General features: G+C 38.4%; 1 protein-coding gene across 7 annotated transcripts in view; it reads right to left on the bottom strand.

The window, feature by feature from the left end:
- TENM3 (teneurin transmembrane protein 3) overlaps positions 1-18,712 on the bottom strand; it is a 603,842-nt gene that overhangs the window by 421,535 nt on the left and 163,595 nt on the right. For all 7 annotated transcript variants that reach the window (XM_077848637.1, XM_077848636.1, XM_077848639.1 and 4 more), the window contains exon 3: positions 2,051-2,329. In XM_077848637.1, the coding sequence (XP_077704763.1) occupies positions 2,051-2,329 (279 nt within the window). The remainder of the gene's footprint in view (positions 1-2,050; positions 2,330-18,712) is intronic.

Here is an 18,712-nt window from a genome sequence, read left to right as displayed (position 1 = left end):
TGCTGTTGACTATAAGTTAACAATTCGGTAAGTTTTAGATTTTCCTAAAAGAAAAAATAAATGGTGTGTGTTTGGGCATTCACTGTGAGATAGCTTTAGCAGATACACAATTTAAAAAATCATTAAATTAATTTATGTTTTACCACTACAGATGCAATCACAGGACACATGTGTTATTACAGAGGAGAAAGAGATGCCATAGAGGGTGTGGGTGGAAAGAACATGCTGACCTGATTGAGAAAATATTTAATGGATACGAGTGTGGATCTGATGCAGATAATCAGAACTGGATGCATTATCTTGCTGCGTTCTACTCTTTTCTATAACTACCATAAATTTTATCATGTACTTTAGGGAAATGAAATACCGAGTGCTACATTAGAATATAACCATCATACCTGAAGATTTGGATAGACAGGAAACAAAGTTGATACCAAATTTTATGCATTTACGGCTAGTACCTTCTGAATTCACAATGAAAACTGATATAAATACAGGTTTTACTGAGGTGAATGGATAGGCTCAGGGAAATGCTGGCAGTCTGATTCGAGGACTCATTTTGTCAGAAAGAATTTGTTTCCTGTTTGGGGTTGGAATAAACCCAGTCTCCACCCAGAACTGACACTACCGGGAGGAGGGCAGGGGGTGGGGGTGAATGGGTGACGGGCACTGAGGGGGGCACTTGACGAGATGAGCACTGGGTGTTATTCTGTATGTTGGCAAATTGAACACCAATAAAAATAAATTTATTATAAAAAAAAAAAGAACTGACACTACCAAAATGAATACATCGAGTGCATATTAGCCATTGATCTTGATTGGTGTAATGCACTAACATTCTACATAAGAAAAGACACTGTTTTGGTTGGTTTAAATCAGAGTTTTTTTTTTTTTCAGGAGTAGGAAGGAAATGGGTAATAATAGCAGGAAGCAATAGGTACCATTTCATACTGTGACTTAGCTAAAATTGAAAGCTGAATAGATCTGCTTTCGTATTGCAAAGCATAGCTGACAAAGTTGGTCAATAAATAATACAAATGAAATACTGTTGGTAAAACAACCATCTTTCTTTTCAAATGTCATGCAATTCTTCTATTTTAATTTTCTCCTTGCTTCTTGATGCATCACATACACATAGCATCAACAACTAGATTGAAGTAGCAAGTGCAATGTTACTATTAAATGTGAAGGAGAAATGTCCCTTTGTTGTCTGGTATGTTGGCACTGATGCTCCAATTCTTCTTTGAAGCAATACCGACTAAAAATTAAGTTTCCTTTTAAATCTATTATTGCATATAAATGAACTATTTTTATGGTCCTGCATTAGCTATAAGAAAAAAGTCCCAATAATTTATAAAGATCCCTTTCTTACAATATGTAATGCTGCTGTTTGGATATCCTAAAATCCAATTTTTTGCGTGTAGACTTAATTGCATAATAATGCAGTCCCCAAAGCACATCGAAAACCATACTCTCCCTGTTTACCAAAATTTCATTTGCTCTCATCAACTAGTAACTAGTTTAAAGCACGATCAAATTTGTTCTTCAATCACTTGAGCCCTGTTCATAAACTATTCTGGGTGCTCACTCATCCATTCTAAGATTCTGCAACTTCTTTGAGATATCTTCAAGAGGAATCTACAAAGACATCTTTGATTACAAGCTGGCTCTAGGGTAAACCTTATCACCACTTGCTTGGCTACTCCACAGAGGATAACAGGTGACATGGTCCAAGATAAGTAGAAGCTGATCTTTTTTTTTCCTGTACATAATTAAACTGTTTTTCAAAACTAAAGCTAACACATCATAGACTGCTTGCAGAATTTAACAATCTGATGTCGAATATTGATTTTTTTTTTCCAGGAAAAAAATGAATTATTCAAGGACATTTCTTGAATTCCTTTGCATTCAAATGAAAACAAAGGAAGCGGGAAGAAAGTCAGAGAAGGAAGAGTGGGAAGAAAGAAGAAAGGAAGAGAAGCATGCCCCCACAGTCAACTAAAACAGAAGCACTGAAGGCCAACATTATAGAGCAAAAAATGGCACTTACCGTTCTCACTGTCCGACTTGTTTTCATGCTCTGTATCTGTCAGTGTGAGGGCCGAGTTGGACCGACTTGAAAGGCAGGAGCTGCGGCCTGATTTGACCCCCCTGCCCCAAAGTCTCATGGCGTGCTCTGGGGACATCACTGCTTCATTTTCAGTATCAGCATCGGACCCTGCACTGATAGAATAACCTCTGTGGGGGAGCCCCATTTCCGCACAAAATGCCAGTCCTCTTCGAGTTGCTGGTTCACAAACTCCTAACTGCCTTAGGGTAAAATTCTGTCCTAATTAGGGGGAAAAAGAGATAACAACTAGTGAGTATATGTTTCAGTTTTCTTGTGTTTTGTTTTCAAAGAAATCTCCCTAAAAAAAAAAAAGCAAAAACAGAAACAAAAACACACAAGCATTCCAGTTTCCCAGGTAGCAGCACCAGATGTTTACACGGGCACTGCATGGCATAGGGTCGAGTGGGTGCCAGAGGGGAGTGGGAGGCTCCCCCACTGACTTCCCACACCCCGCTTAGAGCCCCTCTGTCAACCACTTGAGCCCATAAGCACCTCCAGAGAGAGGGGCAAGCCGAGGAGCACAGGCCATGACAACTCAACCCAGAGAAAGGACTTGTCATCAGGGATGGGATTTTGTTTGGCGACTTGGGAAGCAATGGAAACTGTCAGAGTTCTTTCCCATGTCTTGGCTCTAGTCCTAAATGATGGGATTTTTCCCACCCAGATGTCACTTCTTTGGAAGACAAGAGAGAGTAAGTTACGCGGTATGTAGGGGTTTGGTCAGTTTTTATTACATCTGCCCACCTCAAGTTAGCAACCAGTGTAAACATATGTCGTGTGTGTGTGTGTGTGTGTGTGTGCATACGTTCACTATGTCTTGGAGTGTAACGTCTGTAAAATTTGCAAATCTCTGACTTTCTAGACATTCTGCTTTAATAAACACCTGGAAACATCTATATTGATCAGAGTAAACCAATTTTTGCAAATAAAGCTCACTCTGAAAATAAAGTGGGAGTAATATGTATTTAAAAATTAATGATAATCAAGTTCCCTGAAAATCAAGTTCCCTGAAAAATAAATGCCTGTGAACCCTGCAGGCCTTTACTAATAAATCGAGCATAATAAAACTCATGGCATGGCAATAACTTCAAGCAAAAAATGTTTAAATTAGGTGACACTTTAAAATGACTGCTCTTATTAATGACTTTGCCAATCATGTGCCTATTCTTGAAATTTCACATGTTTTATGATACTATAGATGAGAAGAGAGAGAAATATGTTTGCTTGTAGGATGCAGATATATTGGCTCTTCCATTTCTTGTCGCTTGTTGGCATGATAGAGTCTGAGATTTAGGTACCGACCAGAATCAAAATACATGTAAAGAATAACCGTACACAAAGACTGATTTAAATGCTGCCACATAATATCAACCTTTTAAGAATATGAAGCATTTATATCACTCACAGTTTTCATTTTCCTACTTCTATCTCTTCAATCTACGAACATTTTAAACGTAATTGGCTGGTGTGAGAAATAACATACGTTATATTCTTAAAAAAGAGGATGCCATAAATTATCTGTGATAAAACAATAACATGTGGAATCTTCTAGGAAATGAGTCAAACATAATGCACAATATAGTATATACTTGGTTGTCAAGATATCAGTAGCCTCCAGGTCTCAGCACATTTTAACTGGTGTGGTTAATTGCTTTATTGCTGTGGTCATATCAGAAGTTGGAATCAGCTTTATCTTGGTCAGACTTCCAAATGGGTTCTGACAATGACACTCATAAATAATGAAAATCTGTTGCTACAATTAGCTACAAATCAAACTCCTTATCAGAGAGATTTGAATAAGTATCTGAACCAAAAAAAAAAAAAAAATAAGTCAGAAAAAAAAAAAAAGAAGGAAAGGAAAAAAGAGCCCGTGGAACAGTGAAAAAGTGGGCAAGTTGGATGAATCAAGGCACAGTATTGTCCGTAGTTTTTAAATAATTAGTGTAGTTTGTATTTTACGAGAGTAAACCCCAAAAAGGTCACTGTCACGGACGGTTAATGGGACAGTCGTAGAAGAAGCGACTCACTGTTATTTCTACATCACATTTCAAACAGGGAGACAGAAGAACAGAGTCTAAAATGATTACATGTTACTGTTACACGTGTTGATTTTTCAAAATAAGAATAAAACATAATTTTTAAAAAAGATTTTATTTATTCATGAGAGACACAGAGAGAGGCAGAGACACAGGCAGAGGGGGAAGCAGGTTCCGATGTGGGACTCGATCCCAGGACCCCAGGATCACGACCTGAGCCGAAAGCAGATGCTCAACCACGGAGCCACTCAGGTGCCCCCACAAAATAATTTTTAAAGGGTGAAAATGGATGATAAGACTGCATCTTCCCTCTGCTTAGGAGGTGCCCATTGGAGGATAGAGATGAGAGAGAGGTTAAAAGCAGTTAAAAACTCCTTTCTAATCTCTGAAATGCAACTGAAAACATTTTCCACATTATTGACTTTTCACACTGTTAACATCTTGATGCAAAAATCTATGAGGTGGAGGAAAGCAGAAAGCTATCTTTAGTATTTGTTATCCAGGTATGTAAACACAGCTCGCTTGGCAAATAAATATCCAAGACACCATCCCTATGAACGAGATGTGGATCCTGGGCTCCTTCAACATCTGACCCTCTGAAATCAATGCCTCACAATAATTCAAAACTCTCACAGGCTCTTTCTGAAATGCAAGCTGGAAAGCAAGCAGGAGCAGAAGAACCCCTGTCGGACTGCCTTCCTGAATTAAAAGGTCTGCTTTCGTTTCCTCTAGGAAAGGATGCTAATCCTGACCCTATGTTGACCTATGCTGAAGCCACTTGCTCTGTTCAAGTCACTCTACTGTTCTATTTTTATCATCTCTCAGGGCTCTTGTGACTTGGTTGAAGAGATGCTTTATGTAAATGTGACTAGCATACAGTAAGGCTAAGCGGGAATGGCTTAAAAAATAAACACCTGGACGCATGTTAATGAACAGTCATAGAGAAATGTATAATTTGGTGGTAAATTTCCAAATAATTTTAGAGCAGTCACACCACCCCCAAGGCTGACTTTTCCTTCTCCTTTATTTATAAATCTCTCTAGCCCAGACCTGCCTCAGAGCTTCAGGCTCCATTGTTATCAATTCCCCTCTTTGGTTAAGGATTCTTGCTTGTGGGATCCCTTGTTTTCATGCAAACACCCCTGGGGAGACCTAGTGATCAAACGGGAGTAAATTGGTTCTAGCCGGGTTATTTCCCACAATCTAGCAGTGTTAGCAAGATGGGCCATGCTTATGGAAAACATATGCCGTTTTGACAAATGGAGGAAAGATGGAGAGATGGAAGGTTCCTGACTCAGGGAAGAGAGACAGCTGGCAGAGGTGTCATGGGGATGGGAGGCTCTGGCTGGGTGACGTGGTTCTGGAGGGCTGGAGGGCAACGCAGAAGAGCGCAAAGAGAAAGGCAGAGAAGATGCTTCTGGAAGCAGCTAAAAACTTGACCATCTTGCTTTGGCTTCAAGGGACATAAAAGACATAAGGATACACTTATTCTTATTTTCCAGGGTTTCTTCAGATTGTGTTCTTTGCAATGGTTCTAACAACATGACCGTAATGTCCTTCTTCACCTTTTAGAGTCTTTACATTAATTCTATTTGGCTGAAACTAGTGAAATAAGTATTTACCTCCTGCACATTGAATTTTGGTAACCTTGACCAGCAGGGCCTACACAGAGTTTCCCATTACAATTTGAAGCAGTACCAAAACAATAAATTGCAGCAAGAATAAAGTATACCTGAGAATGAGATTCGTTGTGATTAAAAGGCAAGGTTAGCTTGGATTGGATTAGGCATTTGTGTTTTATGACACTCATAAATTCGAAAATCTATTTTTAAAAACTGAATAAATACCACATAGGCAGGTTGTATTATTATTATTATTATTATTATTTTTTAAAGTTCACATTTTGAAAGAGTGACTGAAGGTCTGTGACGAAGCGGACAGGACCAGGTAAGAACCACTGTTGCAGGTGAAGTCAGCACATGGCAAAAGCTACCCCTTCAGTAAAAGCAAGGCCCTGGAGAAAGAGCTTAGCTACTTGGCCTTCTTCTCATATAGCATCTATAACCCAGTCAGAGAAGGAAGCGATTTTTCCAAGCTGCATTGCCAAGTGATGTTCAGCAGTAAGCGAGACATCTACTATCTCTGTGTGAGTTGAAAAGAAACAGGCTGTACAATTGGGTGGTCCAGTTCTGAACTCACGGTATTCTCCTTCCCTCCAGAATCTAGATCTCTCTAATGCCTAGGTTTTGCTTTCTCTCTCTCTCTCTCTCTCCCTTGTTTAAAAAAATAAAAATAAAACCCCACAAAAAAATAGCTTTATTGGGACACAACTCATAAACCATATATTGGATCCATTTAAAATGTGCAATTCAATGCTTTTTAGTATCTGTCTTGTGTTGTGTAAGGATCAACACAATCAATGTTAGAACATGTTTATCACCCCCTCAAAGAAGCCTTGGTACCAATTATCAGCCACTTCCCATTGTTCCCCTTATCTGTTCCTCCTCACCCTAGCCCTAGGCAACCACCCATCCATTCTCTCTCACTACAGATTTGTCTATTCTGAACATTTCAAATAAAAGAAACCCTACAATATGGACTTTTGTGACGGGCTTCTTTCACTTAGCATAATGCTTTCAAGGTTCATTCCCGTCGCAGTATATGTCAAGACGTCATTGTTATGGTCAAATAGTATTCCATCGTATGGAATATCTATAGCAGGGAAACACTCGGCATGTCTGACTCCATGTCGCTTCTATTTCTCTTGCTGCTGTTGTCCTAAAGGTTAAAAACTTCTGCTCAGCATGGCATGCAGCTAAGATTTACAAACATTGCTTTTTACCCCAAATCTACCCCTGAGGAGATGAAGAAGTAGCCAGAGTGGTCATCGTCCCAAGTCCTCAAGATTGAGGAATGATCATAACTCAGGGGGAGTTGAATATGAACCCGATAGGGTTAATGAGGTTAAAACTAGCAGAGAGTTTAAAACTGGTTCTTCAGAGAGCTGTTTCCCCTAATCAGTGATGGTGTCTTTCAGACCCCACTAACAAACTCACTGGCTGTCTCTGCAGAAGCCTGGACTCAAAGTCAACTCATATGGTTCCAGCCTAGAAATGAACAAGGCCATACATTCCTCACCCAGGGATAACGGGCCCAAGACCCCATCCGGCACATCCCAGCTCTCAGAGCATGCCCATTGACCCTTCTCCCTGTCCTAAGATAACCTCTGGAGATGAGGGGCTGATTCCGCCTCATTCTGAGGTTAAGTCTCCATCCTCAAAATGAACAAGGGACATATATGATATTTATGTTTCCTCAATGTGCACGCTCTGTCTTTCTTCACAGATAATCTTTAGTTCTCCCGCTGTCCTTTTTCATCAATATATATTATGTAATCTCAACTCCAATGATTATAAAAAACTTCTTCTGTCCCCCTTTGAGGAAGCAGATTCTGGCTTGCCCTCCCGTCTCCTCTGATGCCTCCTGAATAGACCGGTTCCTTGCTGTATATCCAACGTCTCAGTGATTGGCTTTGCTGCACACCTGGCAGGTGGACTTGGGTTCAGTGATGTATCCATGCATCAGTTAATGACATTTGAGGTGTTTCTACTTTTTGGTTATTATGAAATGCTGCTATGAACATTCACGTACAAATTTCTGTCGATAAACATCTTTGTTTTTCCTGCATCTAGACCTGTGAGAGGCATTGCCAGGTCATATGGCAGCTCTACGTGTAACCTTTGGATGACCTGCCGGAGTGTTTTCCACAACGGCTGCACCATTTTACATTCCCACCAGCAGCGTGTGAGGGTTCCCATCGCTGCACAGCCTCACCAGACTTGTTATTATCTGTAGATTCTCATACCACACTGCAGGCCAGTTCCTCGTGCTGCAAGTTTGCAACGGGGAATTGGAATGTAGGTCAGCGGTATTGAAATTTGGGAGGACAAACTAAGAATTGTTGTTCCTTTAAAACAAAGTCGATTCTGCGGGCCTGCTATGTGAATTCATTATAATTTTATGCCATTATTTTTTTTCTTTGCTTTCTGTTATGCTGATTTATTCTCTGAAAAGGTTTTTCCGTTGAAATGAAAACTGCTCTTTAGCTCAGAAAGTCTATCTTTGAGACGACAATCACCTGATCTTAAACATGCATGTACAAATGATGATTACTATGGCACTGTTGCAAAAATTAAAATAACTGGAATGCTTACCAGAAAGGGAATGGCTGAATACATTATGTAGCCCCTGCGATGGAACACTATGTGGCTAGCATAAACAGTGAGTTTGGACCTGTATCTTTGGATCTGGAGGGAAGCCATTATATATATTTTAAGCAAAAAAAAAACCCACAAGTTGCAGAATGGTGTGTACAGTCTGATCCCATTTTTGGAAACTAAGAGAGAGAACCAACAGATTATGTGAGTGCTTATGGTTCTAAGTGTGAATAAAGGTGAGGAGAAGACGAGAAAACTGTCGTGATGATCATTTAGAAGGAACTGTAAGTGAAGGAAATTAGTGACTTTCTATCTTATACTTTTGAATTTTTGCTTTGCATGATAATTTTCTTAATTTAAAAAAACATAATAAAGAAAGGCTATTTCCTTTTAAAGAAGAACATATATATATTTATTTGCTCTTTAGTAGCCCCTATTCAATAATTAGAATTTTAATTTATTAGGTTGTCTCGGAGAAGCTGGGCTTTAAAAATCCTTCCTCGGAATCCTTGGGTGGCTCAGCGGTTTGGCTCCTGCCTTCGGCCCAGAGCATGACCCCGGAGTCCCAGGATCGAGTTCCACATCAGGCTCCCTGCGTGGAGCCTGCTTCTCCCTCTGTGTCTCTGCCTCTCTCTGTCTCTCATGAATGAATAAATAAAATCTTAAAAAAAAAATCTTTCCTCGTTGATTGCAAAGGAGTGAAGTTATGTGAGACATGTTGGAGCAATATTTGTCTCTGGTTTCATTTCTGCCCTTTCTTTCAACATACAAGGAGAATCTTCCTCCATTTCTCCTATAGTAACAACGCCCAAGACTGAGTTTGGGAAGTGGAGAGAAGAATCAATATACACTTAATACACAGGAATAAAATAACCTGTTCATTGTCTTTAAATGTTTTCCTTGGTTGCTGTGAGTTTGGATGGGTTCTCCCTTCCCAGACACAGAGTGACATTCCTCCCAGGGTTGAGTAAAACCCCAAACTACAAATTGGGCAAATATTTCTTACTCGATGCCTGCGGAATTAATGTCCCCACCCTCTTATCCGGAGTTCCCACTTTTGCTGAGTTTGCAAAATGATAAGAAGATCGCACAACAATAGAAATGTATGTAACTTTTCCCCCTTTGATACCTACTGCATATTTTATGGGACAATCCAAACGCTTTCAACTTCTTAAGCTAAATTTGTCACCGTTTGAACAGAATACCCACCCTCGAACATGCAGGAGAAATGCCAGCGATGGTATAAATCTTCACTTATAAGGCCCTACACACAACTACATTTTAAGAATTAACTTGAAATCCCACTAAATACCCTAACTGCCCCATCCCACATTACGCTGTATGTAAAATGCAAATACCTTTAACTGCTTGCTCACCTTATCTGTCAATAGGATATTAAGATCATAACCACAGACTGATAATCTCAAGTTCTCAGAAGATAGAGAACATGACATGACCACTGGATGCTATAATCATAATTCTGGTTTATTAATCAAAACAGGAGTCTAATGGAGGCCATTGCAGGTTGTCCCAACCCCATTCGTCCTGGACTCCGCTGACAAGGGCACCTGTCTGTCCCAATGAACAGGAACCAGAGGCAACACGGTGAACTTAGTGAGAAGTGTGGGAAGGGAACACCCCAAGTAGGTGTGCAGGCGGAGAAAGCTAGGTTAGAATGAATGACCCAGAGAACACACATTTTCTTCAGGAGAAGATCTGTGATGCTCCAGGGAAGAGTCGAAGGCCTGGTGGCTCAAATCAGAAATGTCTGCTGACTTCCAAGGAAAGAGCATCTTGGTAAGCATGAATCAGGAAGGATTTACATACCCAACCACAAAACGGTGCCACTTTGCCATCAGCAACCATTGGTAATTCGAGGAGTAACTTGACAACAGGTTTTTCTCAAGGGCGTTCTGAAATGAACTTGCTTCTTATTTGCACGCAGTGATTATTTCTTTAGAACAATCCAAGGCCCAGCGATGATAACATGGCAACCACATATCTGCTGGTGTCTGAGTCAAACTGCGGTGGGTATTGGTATAAATATGCATACACGGCCGAGCATGAAGCAGCAGGTGTTTAATAATTGTGACTGAAGCCGCACCATGGTGATTCACCACGTGGAACCCAAACTGGCAATGGGGTGAGGAGCGGATACAAATTTAGCAGGAAGCTGGGGGGTAAGACATCAGACCAATAAAGGCCGAGGCAGGGGGAAAGGATTACCCCCACTGTGTCCGGAGGAGGCCTATAAGCTACATCTATCTACTCACACCTTCTGGTAGGTAATCTACAAAGCAGGTTGGCCGCCAAGCCTGAAAGAAGCCCTCTGCCTCCCTAACTGGCCCAAATTAGTTAACAATCAGTTAGGCAGGGGAGCTAAGAGAGGGAGCTCAGAGGAAAACATGAACGTGAAGTGATGATAAACTGGAGCTATTTAACTTGTGTCTTTAAGTACAGAAAATGTAAGGTTGAGTAAACATGACCATCTAAATCCTTTAATCCCGCCGCTGACATTTATAGTGACTGAGAAGGATTAATCATTTTGATCTCTAAATGAATCATTTTAAGTAGTTAATATTTAAAAGTAATAAACTTCGGAGTTGCGGTAATTAGTCTGGTGGATCTGATTAATGCTTCGGGTTTTTGTCTTTCTTTATAAAATCCTAGTCTCACAAAGAAAAAGTTTTCTCGGCACCAGTAAGTATTTCAGAAGTATTTCAGAAAAAGGGTTTCGGATTCCTTTCATTTTTCTATGATGACAGAGGTGAGGGGGAACACTGGGGAAATGAAAAGTTTGGGGTATAACTGGAAATTCATAGCAGCATTAAGTGCTGAATGGTAAGACCATATGGTCATATTTCTTTTGAAGTCTAGGATCAGTTCCCATTATTCACTATAATGGCATCCAAGACTAAACTAAATCTCAGTCTTTAAAATTAAAAGCATTTTGCTCTTGGCTCTCACATCTTCCTCTTCACAATTTCCAGCATGCTGGAATGTTTAATATATTTTCATAATGCAAAAAACACAAATAAATAAAACAAAAATAAGAGAAGTAAGAACAAAACCCAATGTATTCCATTCCACTTCCAAAGCAGGATAAAATGGTACAGAAAGACACATAATAGGGATTGTAAAGGCACTGTTAATACTATTTTTACGTCTGTCCAATTCTGTCGGTGACATTCTAAAATGATACGTACAATCTTCATGTTCTACATCGAAGGAATGTGAATCTAATTCTTTTGACCTCATCGGAATATACAGCGTAGAGAAAGATTCTGAAATTATTTCTCATTTTAGTAATATTCTAGCAACAAAACTGTCACCTCCCCCCACCCCCCAACCCCGTAAAAATGGACCTTCCTCTATTTGGATATTGATTTAAAAAATATTAAAGGCACAGTCCCACCTCTTTGCCACCAACTCTTCATTCCCTCCCTCAGCACAATCCTGGATATGTTGTGGATGCTATTTTCCTAATGGGCCAAATGTCTTTATCCAGCAAAACATTATAGTGCAATGCCAGCAGAAGTTGTTTTTAAGAGGATTGTGGTTATGGTTCAGTTGAGACAATGTGCCTCTGCCCAGCACCAAATGAAATCTCACCCTGGCTGAAGCTGGATGAAAGGAGCAATATAAACCCTAAACTTTCCATATTCAGCTACATGTGCAGCCTGCCCGCTTGCTTGCTTGCTTTCACACTCTCTCTCTCTCTCACTAATTCTATGAATAGATTTTTGTTGTATTTACCACCTTTATAAACATTTTTGAGTAAAATTTTGAGTAAAGCAAATCATAAACTGTTTTTTTTTTTTTTTTTTTTTTTTTTAGTTCTTCCTAAGCCCAAACTTCACAATCGTATAGAAAGTCCTCACTTTAAGAAAGTGAGTATTGTGTTCAGAAGTTGATAGGGATCACATAGTTGACCTCTGAACAACACAGGTTTGAACTGCTTGGGGTCCACTTATATGTGGATTTTTTCTGGTATGGTGTAGTGCTAAAAATGTATTTTCTCTTCTTTATGATTTTCTTAGAGATGGTTTCTTTTCTCTAGCTTACTTTATTAAGAATACAGAATATAATACATATAACATGCAAACATACAAGTATATGTTAACCGACTACATTCCCAGTAAGGCTTCTGGTCAACCAGAAGCTTCTAGTCTATCAGTAGTTAAGTTCTGGAGGAGTCAAAAGTTAATACGAGGATTCTCAATTGTGTGGGGTGTCAATGTCCCCAACACCCACATTGTTCAAGAGTCAAGTGGGTATATTTTTCCGTGAAAACAATACATAGGAAACCATGACGGAACACGTAAGTCTATTAAGTTATCTGTACCTGAGGAACTGTAACCGCCTAATACAGCATGATATCAAGCTAAGGAGGCTGTCTCCTTGAAAAAAAATGTGTTCAGAATTCCAACAGGGAAAACCTCTCACCACCATTGCTCCTTCCATTAATTTTCTGCTTTTCAAGGTGGGAGGAATTCCCCAAGCAAACCACTGGTGGTCACGTGGTACACCAATGCTCAGTGACAGAAGCCAGGATGTGAGCCGTGTCCTGGGGATGCAGGAGCTAGGATTAGCTACTGGCCCTCTCAGACTAACAGGAAAACAGATCACCTTTCCATGTGTTTACTGACCACTTGAGTTTGCTCTTCTGCGAAATGTTTATTCATGGCATTTCCCACTGGATTGCTTGTCTTTCTGTTTTCAATTTGTAAAAGTTACTCTTAGTATATTATATATACTCAGAGCCCTTATATCTGTCATATGAACTGTAATCATCAGTCCCAATATAATCATGTTGTTTATGGTGTTTTTAACTTACATATAGAAGGTTTTAAATAAAAATTAATCATTTAAGCTTTTTTTCCACCTGGGTTTTCTGTTTCCATTAGAATGGTCTCCTCTATTCCCAGGGTGTACATGTAGTCTCTGGGGCGGGCTGTGTGGATTCACAACCACATTTTCCTTGCTTTCCTCTGTTATAAAAGCTGGAAAGCACAAATAGTAAATGTTCCTTCTTCTCATGCAGCTAAGCGTAGCCAAGTATAACAGTTCTGAAAAAAGAGATGTAGGAAGACGTCTCTGGGGAGTAAAAGGAAACAGTCCAGAGCAGAGAAGGCCTTCTCACCTTTGCTTTTATTCTGTTTCAGCCAGAAATATGAAAATGCAGCATACATCTGGGGATCCATGGGACAGAGGCCACATGCTAAGGATGGCAGAGCAAACGAGAAAGAAATCTGGGCATTGAGGGCATCTTCGGACACTGAACAGTCTACCTCTGGACTTCTTGTTTTGTAAGGAAATCACTGGTAGACGCTGAAGCCGTTGTTTAGGGACCTTCCCACTCCTCATGGATCAAGTCATTCCCACTTTATTCCGTCTTTCAAATTAGCTTCGAGAATTCTTTTTTGCTTTACTTTTTACATTTGTCTTTAATCCATCTTAACTTATTTTTGAATATGCTGAGAGATTTGGGTCCAATTTCATATTCTTCCAGATGGATAACCAGTTGTGCCAGCACCATTTATCAAATCCCACTGAATAGAAAAACCATTTTCTGTTTTATGCTAAATTTCCCTATATACTAGGATCTATTTCTGAAATTTTTAGTCTATTGCACTGATTGACTTGTCTTTATTTATGCCAATATCATAGAGATGTGATTACATTGGCTTCATGGTGTTTTTAAAAAGATGTGCGTTAAGGCCATTTTATCCTCATTATTTGCCTTTTAAATATATTTTTTGGCTACTTTCAGATTTATTCCTCCATGTGAACTTTAAGACCCCCTGTTCTCCAATTAAAAATAAACCCTGACTTCCACACATTTATTTTGGGAGAAGTGATATTCTTATGATATCAGTCTTCCTATCTAAAAACATTGACTGTCTTCCCATTTATTCAGACCCTGTTTTATGTCTTCCAATAACATTTTATAGATTCCTTCATATTAGGTCCCATACGACTCTTATAAAATTTATTCCAAAGAGTTTTATAGTGTTTGTTGCTATTAGAATAGGACACTTTTTTCTGACTTCTAAATCTAGCCAATTATTACTTAATAATTACTTTAAAATAGTATTTAACATACATCAGGCATTATCCTAAGCAGTTTACATATATTAACTCATTTCATTCTCAACATTATTGATGGAAAACTAAAGGAAATTCTACAATAAAAGAGATCTGAAGCACAGAGAAATTAAGTAATTGGCCCAAGCAAGTTGCTTGGCCAAGATAAGGCACTTGCCACTCAGCTAATGAACAGCAGATCTGGGACTCAAACACAGATCACCTGGATTTAGAATCTATACTTGTAACAAAGCTACATTACCTACAATGCCTATATATTTATCTTGTATTCATCCAAGGTCCACTTTATTTCAAAAATTTTTTTGAACTTCTAGAGACACATAGTTTTTGTATGTATACAATTGATGTATAATTAATATAAAAGCTAATTTTAACTTTTTCCAACATATAAATCAATTACTTAATGTTCTTTTCTTACTTCAATTGCTAAAACATCAAAAACAATTTTGAATACAATTTTGAATATTAATTGTTGGAGAGTAGATGAGCCTTTCTTGTGTTCATGATTTTAGTTCAAATGGTCCTAGGATCTCACCAATTAGAATACTGTTTAATTTTTTTAATTGATCATCTTATATATGACTAAGATATTTAAATGTGTTTTATTCTTGTTTTACTTAGTGAGTTTTAGTTTAATAAGGAATGGTTTCTAAATTTTATCCCAAACCTTTTCATCATTTATTGATAAGATCATGTTTTCCTACTTTGATTTATTAACCTAATTATGTTAATAGACTTCCTAACATTGAAAAATCCTCACATTATACCAAGGATTAGGGACTCACTCGGTTATTAATTTGGCCTAGCCTATTATCCTTTTTATACATTGCTAGGTTCTTACATGCAAATAGTTATTTAGACTACTTTTTACACATATATTGAGAAGTAATTTTGATCCAGACAGCCTCTTTAGTGTAGTATCTTACTCAAGCTAGTATTAAGGTTATTGAAGTTATGCCAGCTTCATAATATGAATTTGAGTACTTTCCATCTTTTGCGTGTGTATGTGTGGTGTTAAATAGCTTTTTGAACCTTGGATTGAGCTACACTTTGAAGGTTTTGTAAAATTCACCTAGGAACGTAAAATTCACCAAAAGGAGCTCTTTCCTTGGTAATGGTACCCTTTTGGCCTCTTTTCTAATCTCTTCTGAGATAACTGGTCTGGACAAATTTTCTCCATGTTTTGAAATAATTTGGTGTCAATCATATTTTGCTAAGATGAAATAAATTCCTCTATATTCGAATTATTATGTGGAGAAGTCCCTTTTAGTTGTTACATGGTCTTCAGGATCTCTATTTTTATTCTCATTATTTTTTAATCGGGATCATTAAGGGCTTTCTATTTCCTTGGTCTTTTTAAAGAATAAGCTTTTGTTTGTTTTTAATTTCAGTTTTATCTTGATCATCTCCCTCCTCCATTTCCTTTGGTTTATTTTTCTGCTATTTTACCCATTTCTTAGGATGTATAGCAAATCCTCTTTGTTGGTCTTTATTTTTTAAGTATACTCCACAATATATTTTTCCTATGATTATGGTTTTCTCTCCCTCTCCTAAATTTTGAAAGCAGAACGTTCTTTTCCTTGCTTTCTATTGCTTCTTCTGATAATCTAGGGTTGTCATAATTCACGGAAGGAAAAAGTTTTGTTTGTGTTTCTTTGGGTTACTTATTTCAAATTTTACTGAATTACATGCTCAAACAATTTAGACTTATAAAGCCCCTACTTTTCTGATTTTTTTAATGTTTCTTTTTGTAGCTAAATGCATAATCCGTTTCTGCAACTCTTCTGTAGAATTATGAAAATTTGTATCCTTTCGATCTGCTGGTTATAAATTACTGAATATATATCTTAGCTGAAAGTTTTTATTAATATTATACAATTGCTTTCTTATTTTTGTCTTTTAGATCTGATGTTGAAGGAGTTAAACCAAAATATCCCCTAATAAATTTATTTCAACTTTTTTTCTAATAGTTTTTGTTTTATAAATTTAGCTACTACTACATTGTTTAATGGATTAAACAATGAATGAAGGGTATTCATACTTCTGTCTTTTATCATTTACTCTGGGTCCTCTTTATCTCATTCAATATTTTTAATAGTATTCCTATTACTAATCCTACCATTCTTGTTTTCCTTTTGTTTTTGTTGGTATTTACCTGACACTTCTTTATCCATCTCTCTGTTTTCAACCATTATTTTACCATTTTTAAGTCCATTTATTATAAATGCCAATAACTTTTATAAACCAATGGGATAATTCTGTTTGTGTCAAAATGCAGCGCATTTACATTTCATGTAATATGTAATATAGTAGATTTGCCTTCTTTCATCTTGTTTTATGGTTATTCATGATTTTACTTGTTTCCTCTTTTTCCTTGGAGCAGTTTTTGCTAAACTGATCAGATTGCTATGCATTCCCTTTCTCCCCTTGCTAATGAGGTAGGTCTATTGTGCTTTTCTGGGCTCCTCTAATAATTACCTCCCTTTCCTGACATTCATATTCAAATACATGTTTTTCTGTATTATATGAACGCAAGGTAGCAATTATTTCCCTCCATTAGAACTCTATTCCATGACTGTTCCCTCTCTTCCTCCATAGATGAGATTTGGAAACACTTTTACTTTCTTCATCACTTTCTTCCAACTAGTGGATATTGCTGAGAGAAGTGATCAGTTTTGGTTCCAGCCTTTTTTTTTAAGGTCTCTATTGTAGGGATTCTCATACAATTCCAGTTGCTCTGCCATCATCATTTGAGAATTACCCACAGACGTACATCGCTGTTTCCTCTTCTCTTCAGGGACAGGGATTCTGATTCAGTCGTATCGCCTTCTCGAATACTTCTTTAGATGTAATACGTCGTTGATATGGTCTCTGCACATCCCTAACTATCTTGCACTTACTCTGAGAGATGAATGATGTCTTCCTGCACAGAGAATCCTGGGGACAAGTTGTAGTTCTTTTCTCTTAGTAGATGGCATTGTATTGTCCTCTACTTTCATTGTTGTAGATGAGAAATTCATTAATCTTTTTGTTTCTTTTGTAAGCAACAAGAAAAGTAACTTGTTTTTTCTCTATAGAATCTTATAAAAGATCCTTCTCTCTAAATTTACAAAATGCCTCTAGGATGTGCTTAGGTGTGTGTGTGTGTGTGTGTGTATGTGTGTGTTGTGTGTGTGTGTGTGTGTGTGTGTGTTTTATTTTACCTGGAACTCTTGTTTCTTGAGTTCTTTCTTCTACTTGGTCTTCAAAACTATTAATTTGGATTTCATCAATGAACCCGTACTCTTCTTCAACTAATCCATCATATTTTTTCATTTGTAAATGATGGCTTTCCTCCCTCCTTCTCCCCCCCCCCACCAGCATTTGGTGGTTATTGTTGGTTTTCTTGTTACTGCCTTTTTCTGTACTTAGATTTCTCTAAGTGCTGTTGTACTTTTTAATTTAGGTTCGAGTTTTCCTTTTCTATCTCCATTGCTCATTTTCATTAGTGGCTTCCTGATTTGTTCATCTTGCATCCTATCCCACTTCCTGCATTTTGCGTGCTATCAAGTGGCTTTCCTGGGTGCCTTAGCAGTAAGTCCTGTTAGACTCTGGAGACATATCTTCCTCCTCCCTGTTTCCTTGGCTGGTAGTCTCACGATGTTAGACTGGAGAAAATGCATCTGTGTAAGGTTCCCCCAGCTCCACGGGCCAAGGCAGCCAGCTGCTCCTGTAAGGTAACCTTCACTCCTGGAAGGACCATGGAGAGGGAGTTCAGCCTCTCAAAGAAAGTCACAGCTTTCTTTCTGATCTTCACCCCAGAGCTGTACCCCATTCTGAGCTCTCATCTGACCCAAATGGAAAAACTGTCTGCATCAGGTTTGTCCTTCAGTGCCCTGTAGAATTCTAGAGCTCAGGATGCCTGGGTGGCTCAGTGGTTGAGCATCTGCCTCTGGCTCAGGGCATGATCCCAGAGTCCCGGGATCGAGTCCCACATCAGGTTCCCTGCATGGAGCCTGCTTCTCCTCTGCCTGTGTCTCTGCCTCTCTCTCTGTGCCTCTCATGAATAAATAAATAAAATCTAAAAAAAAAAAAAAAAAAAAAAAAAAGAACTCCAGATCTCATCTGCATCCTGGATCACTGCTCAGCTCAGAGGAGGTGAGGTGTTGGTTGATGAGGCATCATTCAAGCCACCGTCATGCTGGAATCCTGGACACATGTTTACAGGAAAACTTGGACTCCTTCTCTAATGTTCTTTTGAT

This window comes from Canis aureus, chromosome 15 (genome assembly GCF_053574225.1).
Source record: "Canis aureus isolate CA01 chromosome 15, VMU_Caureus_v.1.0, whole genome shotgun sequence".
Lineage (NCBI taxonomy): Eukaryota > Metazoa > Chordata > Mammalia > Carnivora > Canidae > Canis > Canis aureus.
The sequence above is the reverse complement of the archived record's forward strand: the minus strand, read 5'-3'. Positions and strand labels throughout refer to the sequence as shown.